Source organism: Opisthorchis viverrini (genome assembly GCF_000715545.1).
Source record: "Opisthorchis viverrini unplaced genomic scaffold opera_v5_95, whole genome shotgun sequence".
NCBI lineage: Eukaryota > Metazoa > Platyhelminthes > Trematoda > Opisthorchiida > Opisthorchiidae > Opisthorchis > Opisthorchis viverrini.
The window spans coordinates 834,052-852,598 of record NW_008751752.1 but is presented as its reverse complement, the minus strand read 5'-3'; the positions used below and the strand labels follow the sequence as shown (position 1 = coordinate 852,598).

General features: G+C 43.7%; 2 protein-coding genes across 2 annotated transcripts in view; one reads left to right on the top strand and one right to left on the bottom strand.

The window, feature by feature from the left end:
* Positions 1-3,097, bottom strand: part of T265_05226 (hypothetical protein) — a gene marked incomplete at both ends in the record, with an annotated part of 81,974 nt that extends 78,877 nt beyond the window's left edge. The window contains one exon of the mRNA XM_009170181.1: positions 3,030-3,097. The remainder of the gene's footprint in view (positions 1-3,029) is intronic.
* Positions 3,098-6,715: 3,618 nt separating this feature from the next.
* Positions 6,716-13,696, top strand: T265_05224 (hypothetical protein; the record flags this gene model as incomplete). Its single annotated transcript, XM_009170179.1, has 2 exons — positions 6,716-6,824; positions 13,590-13,696. 2 exons carry the CDS (start codon positions 6,716-6,718, stop codon positions 13,694-13,696), a joined length of 216 nt encoding a protein of 71 aa, XP_009168443.1.
* Between the last annotated feature and the right edge of the window lie 4,851 nt (positions 13,697-18,547).

Sequence of the window (18,547 nt, the reverse complement as noted above, 5' to 3'; positions counted from 1 at the left end):
TTTGAATCGAAAAAAAGCTTGATAACCTATCAGGAACGCACACAAAACTAGTGAGCGCCTCCGAAATGGGGGAATAAGAGTTCTCCCAAAGAACTCTCGTGACAGTCCTTGTCAGAACTTTAAACACAGCTGTGCCGCAATTACATGGTCGATAACACGAGTTTAGTCACACTGCATCACACGAGACCAAACAAGGGACACACCACAAGTCGTGTCTAGACAACGATCTTCACACCATCCAGGTGTTTGTCAGGTCAGACCACGCCAATTCCAAATTCCCTAGCAAATTCACTTCACTCAGATATGCTTTAAAATCGAGTTAAACGCTACGCTAATAATCACCTGACTAACACTGAAAAAACAAACAGCGACTTTTAGGGAATTTGGATGAGGAAGCCATATGCGTACTTCTAGTGCTATACACTGTGATAAGCCCCTTTATTTAATCGACCTCATAAGTTTTGAAACCATACTAAAGAAAAACCGCACAAGTTTCAACAACCGTACAAACGTAACACACTACTCATAAGGTTGCCGAAGATTGGCCGACAGCCCACGACCGATTTCCCCCTTGTTGGGGCAGTCCCCCAGTTTCCGTCAACCGTTCTACTTGAGCCCACACTGCACGAAATCAGCGAAATATACTCATTTTCAAATTTGGTTTTCTGGGAGACTCACCTGGAACCCAGCTGAATCTCTCGTTTATGATGTGTTTAAGCAACTGAATGTGCTGCGCCAGGCCGCCTCATGTTTCATTTGGTACGATACGCGAGATATCGCGATACATGTATAAACGTAATGATTCGCTAGCTGTCTGTATGCGTTTTGCAAAAAAAACTTGTCAAACCCAACTCCATAATTTTAAGCTTCAATCATTGTAGATCGGAGTTTAGCTCCCAAATGTATATTTGAGGTGCACAAAGGAGGAAACAAACTATGACCAGGACTAGTCTATACGTTCAACCATATTTACTACTGACTAACCGGAAACGATTACAGTTAGTTTGCAGGATACGCGCAATCTCCTAGGAATAAGGAATAGGGAAAATGAACTTGTTCTCAAGAGTGGACCGTCGACCGGCCCCCGATCCAAATACATACTACCGAATAAACCTTGTCATCTTGAAAATAGTCCAGTTACTGAGTATGCTGCGGGAAGTAGGTCATTTCACGGTGTCATCAAGATAACCAACATAACCTTATTACTGACTGTTCATCTAATACATTAAAAGGAACTGAATAAATTGCATTAAAACTGGAGCCTAAAAAAGGTGACAGATTTTCCCCCCAAACTGTTATTCATCTACAATGTGGCTGTGTAATAGTGTTTTGAAGCACATGCCTTTGAGATCAATTGAATCGCTTGTTATCTCGATAGCCAGAAACGTAGTGCACTTCGCTCCGTTATATCGCATTGTTTGCTCCGTGAGCCCTTTAGATACAGGTCACGGCGCCGTGTAATCTAAAAAGTAGTTATTGAGGCACAAAGCTCTTCGCTTAACCTTGGTCTGACTATCATTCTGACCCAAATATGAGCAAATATTCCGGTAAGTTGTTTAGTCGTGAAAAATATTTTTGTGGCCACATCTGTGGGGCTAAGAGACTGTAACTTTGCTCTTTCACCATCAGGCATCTACGCTGAATCACAAGCTCCCAAAGTATTTCCGCCTCGTTACGCGTGGAAAATCTCGTTGACAAGTCCAGTAACCTTAAAGAAGCACTACCCCCAACTGGTCACTTTTTTTAACGCTATTCTTCGGAACAGACTAGTACTAACTGTCAGCGTAGCAGATGCCAAAAGCTTGAAGGCTAGATGTGCAACATAAGGAGGAAATCAGAGAGAGAAATATCAGACGTAAAAACTTTGATGGCTACATTTCTGCAGGTGACTGAGCCACCTCAAATAAGATAGAACACGACCATAGCTGGTGTATGATGGCAATGAGTCATCTAAGAGAGCATTTCGAAGATGCTGGTCCCGGTGAATTCAAACTTGGACCAGGAAAAGACATACTGTCAGGTTGTCTTCGCTTATACTTTGTGATCAAGATTAAAGACTGTCTAGTCACCCTCTCCTGATTATGAATATCTAGTAGCTTTCGACAAGCCTGTTCGTAGCTCATATGTCACATGTGTGAGTTCAACAAAGGCGTGTGAAACAGTACCATACCACAGAACCTGATTTTCGATTCTGTTATCTACATTCGTGAAGCCTGCATCCCACAAACGAAGATTCTCGTCCTACGCTATACAAATGTTTGACCATCGTGTTCATACAACGGATGGAGGTCTTTCTGTTGCACTAGTGAGATACCAAAGCTTTTTCTTCGACACTTCGGAAACTGTTTAGCGCAACAAAATGAAAGTATTCTTAGACAGTTTGAGTCGCGAAAAGTCACAGCAACTCAGTAAGAATCAGTCTCATATCAACGCGATTCTGGGTGCTTCACTGGTTAACTGTTGTAGACAGGAAAATCGAGCAATACGTGGAAAAGCTTCCCAAGTCTCCCCGATGGAACCACTGGCAAACATCTTTCCCAACATGCGAAAAACCTATCACTCAGTCTAGCGTATCACAGCTGTGGAAGCTCTCATTAGAGTTACACTTCAGGATTTACGGGCATCGATCCCCTCGCACACTGGAGCTGAATTCCTGGGATGAGTCATTGTTATCATCTGGGCTTCTTACGAAACAGAAAACAGGTCGAAAATCACATCTGTAGAGCTCAGATACCCAACAAAATGTCGACGTTCTATCAGGCGTGTCCTTACAATAGCATGATTGTAGCAACATATGTAGAGCGCATCTGAGCAGAAGCTTGCAGGCGTGTACACAACACACAGGCACATCCGTCACAACTTTTACTAAACGACTAAATTACTATGCTGCCTTTCCCGCTCCTGTATCAGCAGATGTTTTAATGACGTTTACCGTGAGAGTGCTCTTGTTACCGTTTGCAATCAGCTCATAAACGAATGACTACTGGACATAAAAACTTTTATTACACAGACCCGAAAAAGCAACTTACGCCTCAACGTCCTCCCTGCTAGTTCAAAATCCCGTGTGGCACGAGAAACGCACGCCGACAGGTCCCAGACACAAGTCACGTCGCTCCTGATTGGTGTGAAAAACCCTCGGCCGGTAGCGACCTTGATATCGGCAAACTGATTGGTTTCCACAAGGCCTAGCCTAACTTCGGTATGATTGGTGGATTTAGATGAGCTGGTGACCGTCGCTGTGCTTCACATGCCCATTACCGATCCTCGACGAGTGGGGGCGGTCTGCGTACTGGTTCACGTAAACATCTCATTGTCGTGGATTCGGATGCACACGCACTTCAACTAACTCGTTCACCCGGGATAGCTGAACTACGTTTCAACTTGGAATGATAATTTTTCTTGGGGGTTCAACAAATTTAAGGTTTATATTGTCTGACCCATTCGTGTGCTCATTCTGCGCTAAGTTTTGCTCTGGAAATCAGCAGACTTTACACATGATTCATTACATTATTGGGTGATATGAAATGCGCCGAAATCAGTTTTAAAGTTTTGCCGTGCAACAGTACGTCATTCGTTGTGGTGAGTGGTACTACTAAGGTAGATCCGTCCATCAAGGGTTATGCAGATGAATCGTTCGAGTCACCTAGATAACACAGCTGCCATCGCTTCCCTTGCTTTGAAGTGTTGAAATTCTACCTATAGAGAGATGAGACTGAGTGGACGAAGGGATCTGAAGAATTTGTCGCCATCAGTGGGATTGGTTGTGCAGGAAATGGTCTCCCGGCGTTCATCTGTGTTGATCGGTTCCTCTGGCAGTCAATTTGTCAGTCTCTATCCAGATCTTTTGAATGAATTTGTAGACGTAGGAGAGTAAGAATAGATTATATGGGTCAGTGAAAATTTCTCCTATTATATTATTTCCAGTAAGAAGCCTTTTAGGAACTTCCTGTGGTTTTACGTCAGCCAAGCGCCAGTGTCAACAGTGATGTCGGTTGCAACATCAGACCACCAAAAATACGTGCTGACGGCAGATATATGCCTAGAAGAGCAATCGAGATAACTACATAAAATGTAGAAGATGAAACAAGTAATAAGAATGCGACTCCGCGTAAGTCGCTCTGGATCGAAACGAAGTACACCTCTGACAAGACGGAGTGTATGGAGGTTCACACATTCCTCTATCATGTTTTTGAGTACGTCAGGTTCCTTCCGAGGAACAGGTTATATTTGGGCCGTCCAGATGAACCGATGCCCCGTTGGTACTCTATCCAAAAGCATGGGAGCTGTCTCTGTGGCTTTGTAGTGGCTTTTGCATCAATCTTTGCTCTTCGGAAAAATTGGATGGTCGTACTAACAGACCATTATTGTGCTCAGCAAATCCGAGCCACACTGCGAGCCCAACAGAAGGCTACCTACCAATGGAAGGCCGACGTTGTTAGGTGTTAAGCCTGATTCGCCGACTCAATTTTCCGGCCATAATATTGAAGTTTTTGGTGACCTCCGATTAATACTTGAGAAGCGACTCGGAAAAGAGTCTGTTCTATGGATCACCTACTACAAATCATCGATCGTTCCATTGGTGGCGGCTATGTAGGCGAAAATCGAATATAATATGGGCCTAAACCTGATAAATGTGCAGGTAAGATTCTTACGTCTGTTTCAAAGAATATAAAATTGGTGTTCTTCGACAACCGAATGTCATGCACAAAGGCCATTTCACCTGACACAATATTTGAGGCATTACAGTATATTTTTCTTTAATAACGCCCCACTCACAGGGATACTGGGACCTCCTCGATAAAAACTTTGGGGGTTGTGCGTTGTTCCAGGGAGACATGCTGCAATATCTCGCACACGGAGTGGTTTTTGTGCAGGACATCCAGTTGAAAAATATCCTAAGTAAGAGATTCAGTCGAATCTTTGGCTAACATCAATGTAGTTCGCAAACGAGTGCATTCTACCACCTACATTCAACTAGATATTCGAATAGTATGTGAGGTTGATGAAGAGCCCCATGAAGGGCGAAACCGGTTGTGGACAGTCAAAGAATTTTCAGCAACCTTATGAGTAGTGTATAACCTACAACATACTTATGTGTACCGTGTTGGGTCAGGAATGTTGGCGCTTCTTCCAACCCACGCAGAATGGGTTCAGATTTCGTGCATGCTAGTATTTTGAGCACGTGACCGTTTGGCCATGAGCGGCTGACCAGAAGTTGGTTAACTCATACTTAGTGTATAGCGTCATTCGTTATGAAATCACAGGGACTACATCACGTGGTCACATACTGACTAGCTCCTCGGGTGACTTCCAAGACAGAAGTTTTACTCGTCATGGGAAGTAATCCCCCTCCCAAAGACTAACTATACCATTTCGTCGAGGGACCGAGCACCACGACAAAGAGGTTTGCTGGGTCATCCTGAGAAGAAGACTCTCTTCGGGATCTCTCCTGAAGGTGTATTTCACATCCTTCCTTATGACACCTTATGTTTGGACTACCATGGTGGATAGAGAAAACTGATTAACTACAGATCACTGTCGCAAGGCCACTGTCAGTACTCCCAGACAAGAACAGTGGTATTCGCTATTCCGGAATGTGATGCACTTCCCAACGGGGGGACAAAAATCTGTACTAAAGGAATCTAATATGACACGTCCGTTATATGTACGGACCACAGTATGTTTTTAAAGTTTCTGACTGCCTTTGCGCCTCCGTTTGCGGCGACTGTCGCCATAAGCGGCCAGGTGAACGATGGTAATCAGAGCTGTAGTTTCAGTCAACAAGGTCACAGAAAAAAATTACTCTCATCTATTCCAGTCTGTGTGACAGGAGATCAGCCGAGTTTTGTTTAGGTTTACGTTAAGCCTAGGAGCTGTCGGTCACTCTTCACTTGATGGTCGACCATGTGCTGTTTTTTATGGTCCTGTGGGCTGTGCTGAATGGCTTGTCATTTATCATGGTCCACTAATGCAAATAAAGAGAGAGAAGCGTCGAATAACCCCGTTTTAACAAGATACACTCGGTTGTACTAAGGAGGTATGTTCAAAGTCTAGGTTGCGACCGATGTCCGAGAGAAATACGTCTTTTCCTACAGACAGGTGAGTGAGGGCACGATTTTACTTCTCCAAGAGGACGGCTGAGAAAATTCAGTCCCTTCGGCTGTACACCAACATGACGTATGGAGAAAACAGGGAGACTTAGAAAGCTAAACACGTTTCAGGGTGGAGATTTAATCGCGCCTTGAACAATGACTCTCAGATTATCAAAAAGGCGAGATAATGAACCAGCTGAATTTTGATTCGCGAATGTACTTGCCCATAAATGCAGGCCATCGATGGGTTCTGGAGGCGATCGATCAAATAAGGTGTATTTCACATCCTTCCTTATGACACCTTATGTTTGGACTACCATGATGGATAGAGAAAACTGATTAACTACAGATCACTTTCGCAAGGCCACAGATGAAGGATGCGAAATGTCTGAAATGGCAGTTGTAAGTGTATAAGTAACAACTATTTGAGGAGACAGTTACCGATTTGAAGGAGAACTTTGCCAGCCAGCAGAGAGGATAAAACCAAGATATTTCTAAAAATAAGATAAGTTGGGGTGGTGAAAAATCGCCGATAGTATTTGGACGAAAGGGCACCGATCTCGGTGCGTTTGAATGGGTTCACCTGAATAGCGACCTCCTGTGCCCACTGACACGTGGCTTTGATGAACCGTTTAAATAAGTCGACACCTCTCGTTTATGATATTCTACAACTGAAAGTGCTGCACACAGGCCGCCTCATGTTTCAGTTGGCACGATATTTGAGATATCGCAGTATATTTTCATAAAGGAAACTACTCACAGGTTTGCTGTATTCCGTGATTGAAGAAAATATGGTGCGATACTTTCTCTAAGTGCGCGTTAGTTACACAGTTGATCGGCTAATCGTGGCTGGACTGTTTAGTGTTCAAACAACCAACCAGGACCGGTCGTGGGTTGGAAACTTTCTTGAGTTTTGTTGAAATGCGCACTGCTGACGATTACCAACAAGGATGAAATTGCTGCACAGTACTTCTCGGCTTTTCAGCACAGACTGGCTCCACTTATAGGATGAACCACACACCCCCTTTAAATATACCCAGATCGATTACACCACAAGTAAACAGTATAGTTTTTGAATGGACCCAATTTTCTCGTTGGTCAATGAGAATGATCGACATGTTCAGTCAGGCAGCTCCCAGTATCCATGAGGAAACTATCGCATACTGCGCCGGAGAGCGACCACCAGGTAAATCTTTTCATTCGTACGCAATCAAACTTACCAAATCCACACCTACTTTCATTTAAGATATATTATGTTGTTTTCGATAAACTTCTCGTACTGAAGGTTCATACTATTCAAGTGATACACTATCACGTGACGATGGGACAACAGTACCTGTGAAGACAACTCTGGTTTGCTTGCTTAGATTTGTAGCTGGAAGTTAAGAGTGGCTATCGCAACATCAATCACGCATGACACACAAACAGATCTCCCGGATAAAGGGCACTAAGGGGAGGAAGAATCTGAATTTTCTTTGAAATTCACCCTCAACAAGTGGAGACTGAGTGCCAGCATGGGACTGAATGCCAGAAGCGCAAACACAGGTGGATAGCACACCGGGAGAGAGGGCAGGCCAACCCAAAGACAGTGAGTGAAATTCAGCTGTTTAATGTATAACAAACGTGAATGAGACGCACGTCTTTGCCTGGGTCCAAACCGATTGGAATTTGATTTAACAGGAGCACAACAGTTTCAGAATAACCGAGGTACCAAGTTCATCTGCCCCGACTAAAAAGCATAAAAAAATAAGCGAGCCAGCCAACCGTATTTTGCACTTATATAGAAAAAGATGTCAGGATTTTCTTCTGTGTATTACGGCTACACTTATGGAGATATCGACTCACGTGGAAATGTGGTGGTTCCGATTCCTAAGACAAATTCTACAGTTTATCAGTGAAAAATTGCAGAACCACAATTGGGTCTCGACTCCTAGTCGGTGGTTGGAAAACATCTTGGTCAAAAGGTGATGGGTACCGTCAAAAAATGGACACCGAAAAATTCGGAATACCCTACTCAGAAACAAACTGGAAAAGTGAACATAATTAGGACAGGTCATGTCATAGCGCGATCCAGCCAATAGCTTTTTACAGGATACGCACTGGTCTTGAGGTCCCTTTACATTATTCCGGCCTATAACAAACAAGTGTACGAACAACGACTACCTCAAGCATCTTCAGTCCTGAAACATACGAGCTTTCATGTCAGTTTTGAAGTAATAGACTGTTGCCCATCAGATTCTTAGTCGGACTGCGATAAGGAATGCAGGGTAGCCGAGTTGCTACTAAAACGGTTCAATGTATTATCTATTTCCGTTGTACGGTTGTCACCTTTTGTCAGACTAGCCTGAGGAGGGATCACTTCCCAGGGGGGGACACTTTCCTCCGGTCTCCAAACGCTTAGGACCCCAACGAGAGTTTCTTTCAACTGGGGAAACGGATCTGTGTGACATTCCGAACCAATCTTTGACACTGCTGTGTACCAAATGCGTAAAAAATGGCGAACTTTGCCAAAAATGGTCTATTTATGTGCACGCAAATAGGAAACACTCAGTGAAAAGATATCACTTTTGCGAAACTGTCTCTCAAGTTGACGCGTGATCATAAACCATCAAGTCAATAATGTGTAGCAAAAATTTTCGTGGTTCGTATTATACGAGCTAACACGCAAATGAACTTTGCCAAAAATGGTCTATTTATGTGCACGCAAATAGGAAACACTCAGTGAAAAGATATCACTTTTGCGAAACTGTCTCTCAAGTTGACGCGTGATCATAAACCATCAAGTCAATAATGTGTAGCAAAAATTTTCGTGGTTCATATTATACGAGCTAACACGCAAATATCCACGGGTCCAAGCATCACTATCATCACCATCATCATCATCATCCGAATAATAATAATAATAATAATAATCAGCATCAGCATCATTATCATCATCGTCATCATCGTCATCGACAGCATGACATCACTGCACGGATCCAATACACCTACCTCAAGAGTCTCTGGAGTGCTACTCACTCCATGGGACTTTAATTTAATACTTGAGTGTAGTGTGTAACGTTTTGGCGACAGTTGGGTTCATTCTGAGCCAAGATTATCGTAAATGATTCACATTCAATGGATCTCCGCAGAATGGATCACCTCACCTCCTAGCTGCTCCAACGCACATCAGTATGCTGATGTTCTCACGGCCAAATGATCGCTCCCCTTAGCAAATCAATTATCCTTGGATCGTTGTGGTTACGTTAATTAATCGATGGTGCAGAGTTTCATCGTATTTTCCTAGCTGCTCCAACGCACATCAGTATGCCGATGTTCTCACGGCCAAATGCTCGCTTCCCTTAGCAAATCAATTATCCTTGGGTCGTTGTGGTTGCGTTAATTAATCGATGGTGCAGAGATTCATCGTATTATTCAATATGGGCGAACGATGTTTTAGTCAACGAATGGCGCGTGGTTGAACGATTTGACCGAGGAGGTGGCGCACAATCCCTGGTCTGTTGGAAGGGTGGGATTTTTATGTTGAAGTTGAGTCCATTGAAGTAGAAACAACTCTACTATCATACAGCGTTTGGTGTCGCTTGCAGAATGACAGTCATATGTAACTGATGGGATCTGGTGAGGGTGGGATTTTTATGTTGAAGTTGAGTCAACTGTTACTCAACTGTGAAGGAAAAAGGGGGACATAGGTCTGTCAAAATTACTGCAACCGACGAATCCCCATCCACTGAAATACAACGTTTGGTGTCGCTTGCAGAATGACAGCCATATGTAGCTGGTGGGATCTGATAGCTAGAGAACACCAACGTCTGTGTGTTTCTAGATGCTTCCCGTTTTTTAGTCAGTAAAATCAATCTTTCCAATTGCCCGGCAGATTGAAAAACAGCACGTTTGAGGTTTTGTACCTACTTAGCCCTCGTGGACAGACAGATTATTTCGGACCTTAAATAATGAAGTACTTAGGTTTCATTTACTTACGGCTTTTTTGCTGCTGTCATTTCTTTGCCGTTTACAAAAATCGATAAAATTTCTTCCTCACAGACACCCTATGGTCTAGTTTGGGCAGGAAGGTTTGTCTAGACCTGGCGTAACAATTGAGATATGTGAATCATATTGGAAATGAGAGTGATTTTCAAGAGAGGAAATGGTGATGAATCTTCACATGATAGATCGATATGACCGACCGACGCTTTTGATTGGCTGACATCACCCGCGGTCTGCATGGTGGTTTAGCGATCAGGCTTAACTGGGAAGACCAATCAGAATTAGTGTATTCATATTGCTAATGTGGTGGAACAGGCTTCAAGCTGGTGTATTGTTTAAGTACAAGTTAACATGATCGCGTCCGAAACTATCCGTATGAAATTTTTCCTAGCCTGTGATTAGGCTGAGAAGAGAGATGGAGCGGCCACCACGATCACCTGATTTATCCGGCTTTGACTGCTTTGGAGTCTTCTGAGAACAGACGTTCAAAAACATTAGCTGGCTTGAGACTGCTTACGTTAGAAGATTACGGTAAAAATCTGGCTGTGTGATTACATGAATCCTGTTTGAGCAGGATACGTCCATTTTAAACAACTTTTTCTTATTGCTTCTGATGATTTCTGCTTGTCTTGTCATCTAAAAGTAAGATAGATTCCTACGATATGTTACATCACCAGGTTATTTCCCTTTCGAGTTTTTGAGACAATTACATTATAGTTATTGCTCTAGAATGTTGATAAAGGTGCACACCGAGGAATTCGCCTGCCACAAAGCATGAAGGAGACGGTTGGACGTTTTGGGCAAGACAAAAAGCTATAAACAATCGAGCTTCTAACTTATTTTTCAAAAAAATATTAGAGTTGCTTCAGGTGATGCTTTGAGAGATGGTTCATCACTAAAAGATGTTTTCATTTTTACGTGGCACTGAAGTAAGCGTAACGAAGCATCACGTAGGAATGAGAACTCAATAACCGGAATGACTCAGAATTCTCGTCAAACCTCACTTCACAAGCTTTACAAACAGCAAGAAAACTCCAACTAATCTGTACGCCTGGGAATTGACGACATGCTCACCACTGAGGTCACCTGTGCTCCATTTTGACTGGATGTTGGACCACGTGCAGAAAGAACCAGCTCCGGGGAAATGAATATCCTACAGCACTCATTTTAAGCACTGTCATTTTCAATTCACGTTGTCACCTCGTGACCTTGACCCCACGAACTCGTCACCATTTTGGTTTTTGCAGGAAGATATCCTCCAATGAACTCAAAGTCTTCATACCGGACTGCCAAATGTGTATTGAAGGGTAGAAAATCCCGCAATAAGGTTTCATACTTTGAAAGTGCAAAATGAACTTCAGATTAGAGAAACAGTTCCGACATTCTGCCGAAAGTGACTTATGTGGCTACTTGTCCGATGATACCTCTTGCTATTGGGTTTATGGGTGAACTGTGGACCACCATGTATCCACCAGGCTTAATCCAGTGCAACGACACCCTTGCCATCCCTTTTGAACAGAAACGTTGAGCGAGTCAACATATTTCGGAGAAATCTAAAAAAGCAGAGGTGATTATATTAATCGCCCTAGAAACTGGTCTCATCTTTCAATCCGTATTTAAGGGAGTCTCATTTTGAAACAGGGGGAAACCCCAACCTATTCGCGGTTTTTCCAAAACGGTCACAAACTCCTTCTGATGTTCATACCAAGCCCATGACTCCAGTCATTCACTGTCTGCTATTCTTAGCCTTCCACAGTCAGTTAGCTCCTAGAGGCTGAGTATTTTTGGTCATGAACGAGTACGGCGTGAGTAACAGCAACAGTAAAATCGATCACACGCTCAGCGCCTGTCCACCACATGACTCATTCCCAAAGAGAGATTGAGTCATTGTCCAGCGGACAAGTTGTGCCACTATCTAGAATATCAAACCTACCAGAGACCAACACTACCAATGTTCTCCGAAAAATTCGAAAATAACTTGGACAAAGCGTTACAGTTTGCAGATAACTTAGATTGCTTACAGAGTTCCGAATCCGAGTTTTGAAACTTGGGCGTATGGGTGTAAAAAATGACACAAAAAGCATATTGACTACGGTACTAACGGTATGAGCTCAGCAGTTTCCTCTTGCTTAATCACTAATGCAGTGGCGAGACCAAGAACATATCGTTTTCAAACAGGGAGCGTAAAATGGCAGCATTAAACAGCAGCAGTTGGTTGAAACTCAGATCTTCGTAGTTCCGTTTTGAAACTTCCCTATAAAATTCCAAATATAATAACGTTTCGGGATTTGGGGCCAAAGCTCTAAGTATCTGGTAAGATATCTGGTGGCAAACTTGCGCTGTTTGTATCATAACTTATTTGCCGAAATGCTCTGGTTGTCTATGTGAACAGGACTGCACCGCGTTGGACACATTGAACACTGTCTCACAGTAGAGCCGTTTTCAGTTCAGAGACTTACATCTGGTAGGACGAAACCACATATCACGGGCTCTTTTTTGCAGCACTTTTCTACGGCCCGGTTTAAATCAGCAGTCCATCAAATATTGTGTGAACTATCGAAGAGCCGTTTTCAGTTCAGAGACTTACATCCGGTAGAGCAAAACCACATATCACGAGCTCTTTTTTCTAGCATTTTTCTACGGTCCGGTTTAAATCATCAGTCCATCAAATATTATGTGAACTATCGGCTCCATCAAATATTGTGTGAACTATCGATCGAACGTTTCTGTCCCAGAGGCCGACGAGGAATCATCGCTTGCCCATACATTGGACGATCGGACGCAAATTCCTCACACACCGCAACTCCGGACAGCTTGCTTGCACACTATTCATTCGCTGAAGCTCTGCTCATCTACCACCAACTGTGGGCAGTCTGAGTTGCTTAAAATACGACCATCACCAGAAAAACCACGTTGCAAGGGTGTGCTCTGTTCAATGGTTCGGTCAGCTGTGATTGGGTGCATTTGTACTCATTTGAGAGCGTAACCAATGTCAGCTGAGGTTTGAATCAGCTGATATAGAAAAAAAATCTAGTGACCCAAAGTGAGCTAGATGTCTAACAGCAATGGAAAAGCACTCTAATTTGATGTTTAACAACATTCCAAAGGATGACCCATCTGAGCACAATTACCCAAGAACAAGGGCGCCGCGACACCTGATTCTGGGGACAGTTGGATAACGAGCGCTACACATACTCCGTATCCAAAATATCTCTTATTCATACCAATAGAAGTAGCCTCCAGCTCGCGCTGGTAAACTTTATACTCCTGCCGAAGAACGTTCAGTAACCGAGTGCAAGCCCATAGTAGGGTCCACCTGTACGTCAGCATTATTGCGGATCAGTTGTATCTCATCATACAAATGCAGAATGCTGGTCAGCACTGAACATTCAGATTATCCCCAAATATTTTGCTCTAATTGGTCAGTTGAATGGACTCACTTTTTATTCAGCAAGTAATAAGTCCCAAGTAGATTGATCTTCTTTAACCTAACCGGTACGAAATTTTTCACAGCTGAGGATGATGATGATGATGATGATGATGATGATGATGATGATGATGATTCGGATGATGATGATGTTGATTCGGATGATGATGATGATGATGAAGCGAAACTTTGAAACTTAGGAGAATTTCCATATGAAATGCCCTGATCATCGTTTCAAAATATGTTTCCCTGTGTGCATGAGTTCGTACCGTTGTGAGGACATACCAGCAATTTGTAGAACTGCACTTCTTCCTAAAACTCTTCTACTCTATAAGGGTGTTCGGCACATAGAAAAACACCTGGAATGACTCTACTGCCAATCTGGAATTCAGTAACTAGCGAGAGAGATAAAGCTGAGATCGACGCATGTCGGTGCAGACGACCAAGCAGATACGCGTGTGGACTGTGCTCAAGAACTCTGCTTTCCAGTCCTATAAAGACTAGTAACTGAATGCATCAGCAGACGCTTTCTATGTAAAAGTTATCCATATTGGTATAAACGGGCACAGCAGCCCTCAGTGTGTCACTCCCCCCAATCAAAGAGCCAGGCTGCTGTTTAGACGATCTCACCTACTGCAGGGTAATCCGCTGGAGTTTTTTCAACATGAGAGTTAGACGAAGAGGTTTTCCCAGTGCTGTTGATCGTCAAGCCTGTTTTATCTGGCTGTAATGATCTTTATAGCATGTGCCGTTGTTTGGCTCATTCTTTAACCGAAAGTAATCCAAAACGGGCACTGCAGTCACCAAAATACTTGAGTGCTCCCTTGAGTGCTCCTTGTCCTCACATCCTCTTTGGGGCGGAAAGCACGATGGTAAGGTGTCGGGATATTTTCCCCGTACAACTTTCAACTGTATTCATCGCCAAATGGTGTTTGGCAAAATCAACCACAGTTCACCTACTGATAAATTCACAGAATTTCAGTAGTATAGATGTACATAGGGATCAATCCATAGTCCCAAAAAATGCATTGAATACATTGTGCTCCAGTACATACGATACCTGTTGACAAATTACGGTATGCTAATAATAAAACTGCCAAAAACACGTTTACAGACTGTCCATTTCCGTCTAGCTTGACCAGATTGAGCAGCCAGATATTCGTACAGATTAGAGGGATCCTGAAGGCGTCTGAAGATTTCAAACAGCGTGTGTGCGTGTTCTTAATAAAGTTCTCAAGCAACTGGATGAAACCAGGACTCGCATCTTATTCCTACGACATAAGGTTTGATTATGCCGTCTGAAGCTTTCACGGAAGGAGAAATACCGGAAGTCTATCACTTTGTTGTGCTGTTGTTCTTCTAGATACGCCTCAAGAGCCGAGGTTTTGGCTTCGACAAAAGACAACTGTTAGAAATTGAATTGTTACCTTTGACTGCTGACCCAGCTCCGGTGCGTAGTGCCGGACTCGCCGAAAAGGAACACAACAGCTTTATTACGAACAAGCCAGGGCGAGTGCAAAAGTACAACTGCCTGGTGCTATTTGATTGAGGGGTATTGTCTGAACTTTGACTAAGACTCTCTCGCGCTACATATTGAGAGGGTCCTCTTTGACCTTGACCTGAACTGTCTCACACTGTCGGACTCTGATCCATAGATGTCTCACACTGCCTATGATCCACAGCTGTCTCGTCGGCGTTTTCGTGGAAATGGGGTCTCAGTAGGTTTCGGGTATTCTGGGATAATCCTCAGAAATTCGACCTTCCTGAGAGAAATCCACCCCACATTGGCCGTATTCTGACTTGCTTGTTTCTCACAGGTGGATCGGCTGGAAATGAACGGATTCAGCTGGGTTCCAGGTGAGTCTCTGGAAAAACCAAATTTGTTTGCAAATCAGTGTATTTCACTAATTTCGTGCAATTTGGGTTCAAGTGGAACACAAGGTTGATGGAAACTCAGGACTGTGCCAACCTGATGAGCCCAAAGAAGGGCGAAACTTGTCGTGGACTGTCGAAGAATTTTCATCAACCTTATGAGTAGTGTATCACGTATATACATGCATCGCGATATCTCAAATATCGTACCAAATGAAAAATGATGCGGCCTGCTGCAGCGCATTCAGTTGTTTCAAAACATCATAAACGAGAAATTCAACTGGGTTCCAAGTGAGTCTTTCGCAAAGCCTAGTTTGCTGTTGTAAGTAATTCTTCCAAAGACAATTGTATCATAATTTCGACGTGTTCACCTGTTGATGACTTGCCAGTACGTGTTGAGGCCTGATGCATATAATGCTGCAGGTCTAAGCGTCTCACAGTAGACTGTGCGCACGTGCAAAAATCCACAGATCAATCTCAGTCGTGGTGTCTGATCTGACAAGCCCATCAGTTGTGTCAATCGTTCTGTTACCTCTTGCTGACCTTGCAATCTAGACAGGTTTTTCCCTGGGTCGTACCAATCAATTGTGCTTTACACCAGCGATGGTGAGATGTCGAGTTCGTGGCTCTCGTATGTACGATTTCAATCGGTCATTTCATATGAAGCACTGTCTCTCCGCTAACTCACTTGCAAGACACAAAGCTTTCAGAAAATACTGCTAGAATTACTTGAGTTTGCATGATCTCATGATATCTTCTTCCCCAGATGGCCATCACGAGAACACTGATTGCCAGATCAGTTGTTGGTTGTGACCAATGAAACAGACAATCGACGGATCAGTCAACGTATGGGAGAGATTCCCACACGATCGCAAAATGTGAATATGCGTTCGACGTCCTTTGGATGGCATATTTCGGTTCGGAGTCAGAGTTGGCCCTACGTTTGCTGCTCACTAAAACATGAGATTGCAGCGTACGCGTACTTGTTCGACTGTGATTAAAGAAGGTGTGATGATTTCCTTTGGCGGACAGACCTCCAAACCAGGTTGTGTTTGATCTCAAAATTTGCTTCCTGTCACTTCTTCTCGTTTACTCCTGCTGTGCAGGCTCATTTGCGTTGATCTGGGCCTACCACATTAACACCAAACCGTTGGAGATCAGAACTGTCTACCAAAGATTAAATGTTCCATTTCCCTCTAAAACAAGTATACAAATTTTCATAAAGGAAACTACTCACAAGGTTGCTGAAAACTCTTCGGCAGCACACGACCGATTTCGCCCTTCCGCTTCAGGCTCATCAGGTAGGCGCAGTCCCCGAGTTTCCGTGAACCTTATGATCTAATTGAACCCAGATTGCATTGTTTTCGAGGAATACACTCATTTGCAAATCAATTTGGTTTTCACGGGAGACTCAAGCGAATTTCTCGTTTATTATGTCCTTCAACTGAGTGTGCTGCACACAGGCCGCCTCATGATACAGTTGGCACGACATTTCAGACATCGCGGTATATTTTCATAAAGGAAACTACTCACACTGGTTGCTTAAAACTCTTCGACAGCTCACGACCGATTTCGCCCTCCCTGGGGCTCATCATCGTCATAACAGGTAGGGCCAGTAGCCGACTTGAACTTTGATCCACTCTGATCAGAAGAGTTAATCAGTAGGACACTAGTCGCGCGAAAGGGCTGGAATTCTATAAAAAAAACAACCAAGACAGCAAGGAGGAAGCAGATAATATGGAAAGGTACGTGACGGGGAACGAAATGGAAAAGCTTCAAAGTGAACGACTCATTGAATTTCACGTCTATCCACGCCTATCCAAACCCAGGTAAGGCTAATGTTAAAACCAAACCTTTCTGGACATCAAGTCAGTTTTAGGCTCCGCACCTCTGTCCAGCTTCTCAATGAGGCGGCTCGTGAAGACTGGTCTTCAGGATTTACTCCGGCATGCCCACACTATGTGTACAAGTAATGTGATTCCCTATTTTTATCAGTATACCCATAAAGCCGCGGTGCAAGATACCTTCGTTATTGTCGTTCGTGTTTTTTAACAACATGGTCACAGACGTAAAAAGTGAATGCAAGCGATATATGTGGAAGGGTTACATGACAACATCAGACAAAACAAGGGAAACGTCCCTTTCGAAGGCGGGCCACCAACTGTTCCAGCAGAGCAAGATGACTCCCAGAATATTTGGTACCGAGACACGTGTAAAGAACAGCAACCAAAGAAGGACAAACAATGCTGAAATGCTCTTCAAGGCGCGGTAAGCGTTAGCAGAGTCGAGGCTCGCACATTAGGGCATAAAGTGTCCGTCATATTGGGTCAGTCGTGAAAGTCAACGGCAATAATGACCACTCAACGCCATGTATTACGGTTAAGTATCGTAAGTACACAGACAGCCCAAGATGGCAAATAAACACAATTCATCGACTGTGACCTGAAGAAGTCCCAGTTCAATAACAGGTTTGGCGGACTGAAGAAAGCAGATCCCTCGATAAGTAATGATCATAGGTTTGTGAACCAAAAAGTTCATATTACAATCCTTTGCACTTAGGCCTGAGATGATGGCGAGGGAATACTTGTCAGCACCATACTTCTGCTTCTTCTTATTCCACACTGTCACTCCGTCCACATCCGAGACTATACTGACGTCTACCACAGTTGCTCGGTGCTCCCAAAAAGCAATTAGGTCAGGTCTGATGAAAGCGGTCGAAGTGGGTGCTCTCAACTCCTCAAAGCCGGTGTATCCCGGGTGACGAACACATTTTGCGAGTTCCCTTGCAATCCGATTATAACGAGCACATCTAACATCTTGCGTGATCCAGCAGGGCTGCAGATTTGCGCCGAACTCTCCGATTGGTCATACTTTCCAAGACAAGATCGTCTGTCCACCATGATTACACCAAGCGATTCTAAATCTCGTCCTAAGCAGATTGCTCTGGAGCTGGATACCGCCGACAAACACCCGAGGAAACGCTCGTTCTGGCAATACAAGCCATCGATTCGAAAGATGCGTAGTGACCAACTTTCCTAAACCGCGACAGTTGACGCTGTTGTGTACAGTGTTGCCCCAAGCAGTCACCAGCTCTTCCTTAGAGTTTACGCATGCACCATGGACTCGGATCAGATGGCTCAGGTCCCGAATAGTCTTGCCAAAAGCTGAATCA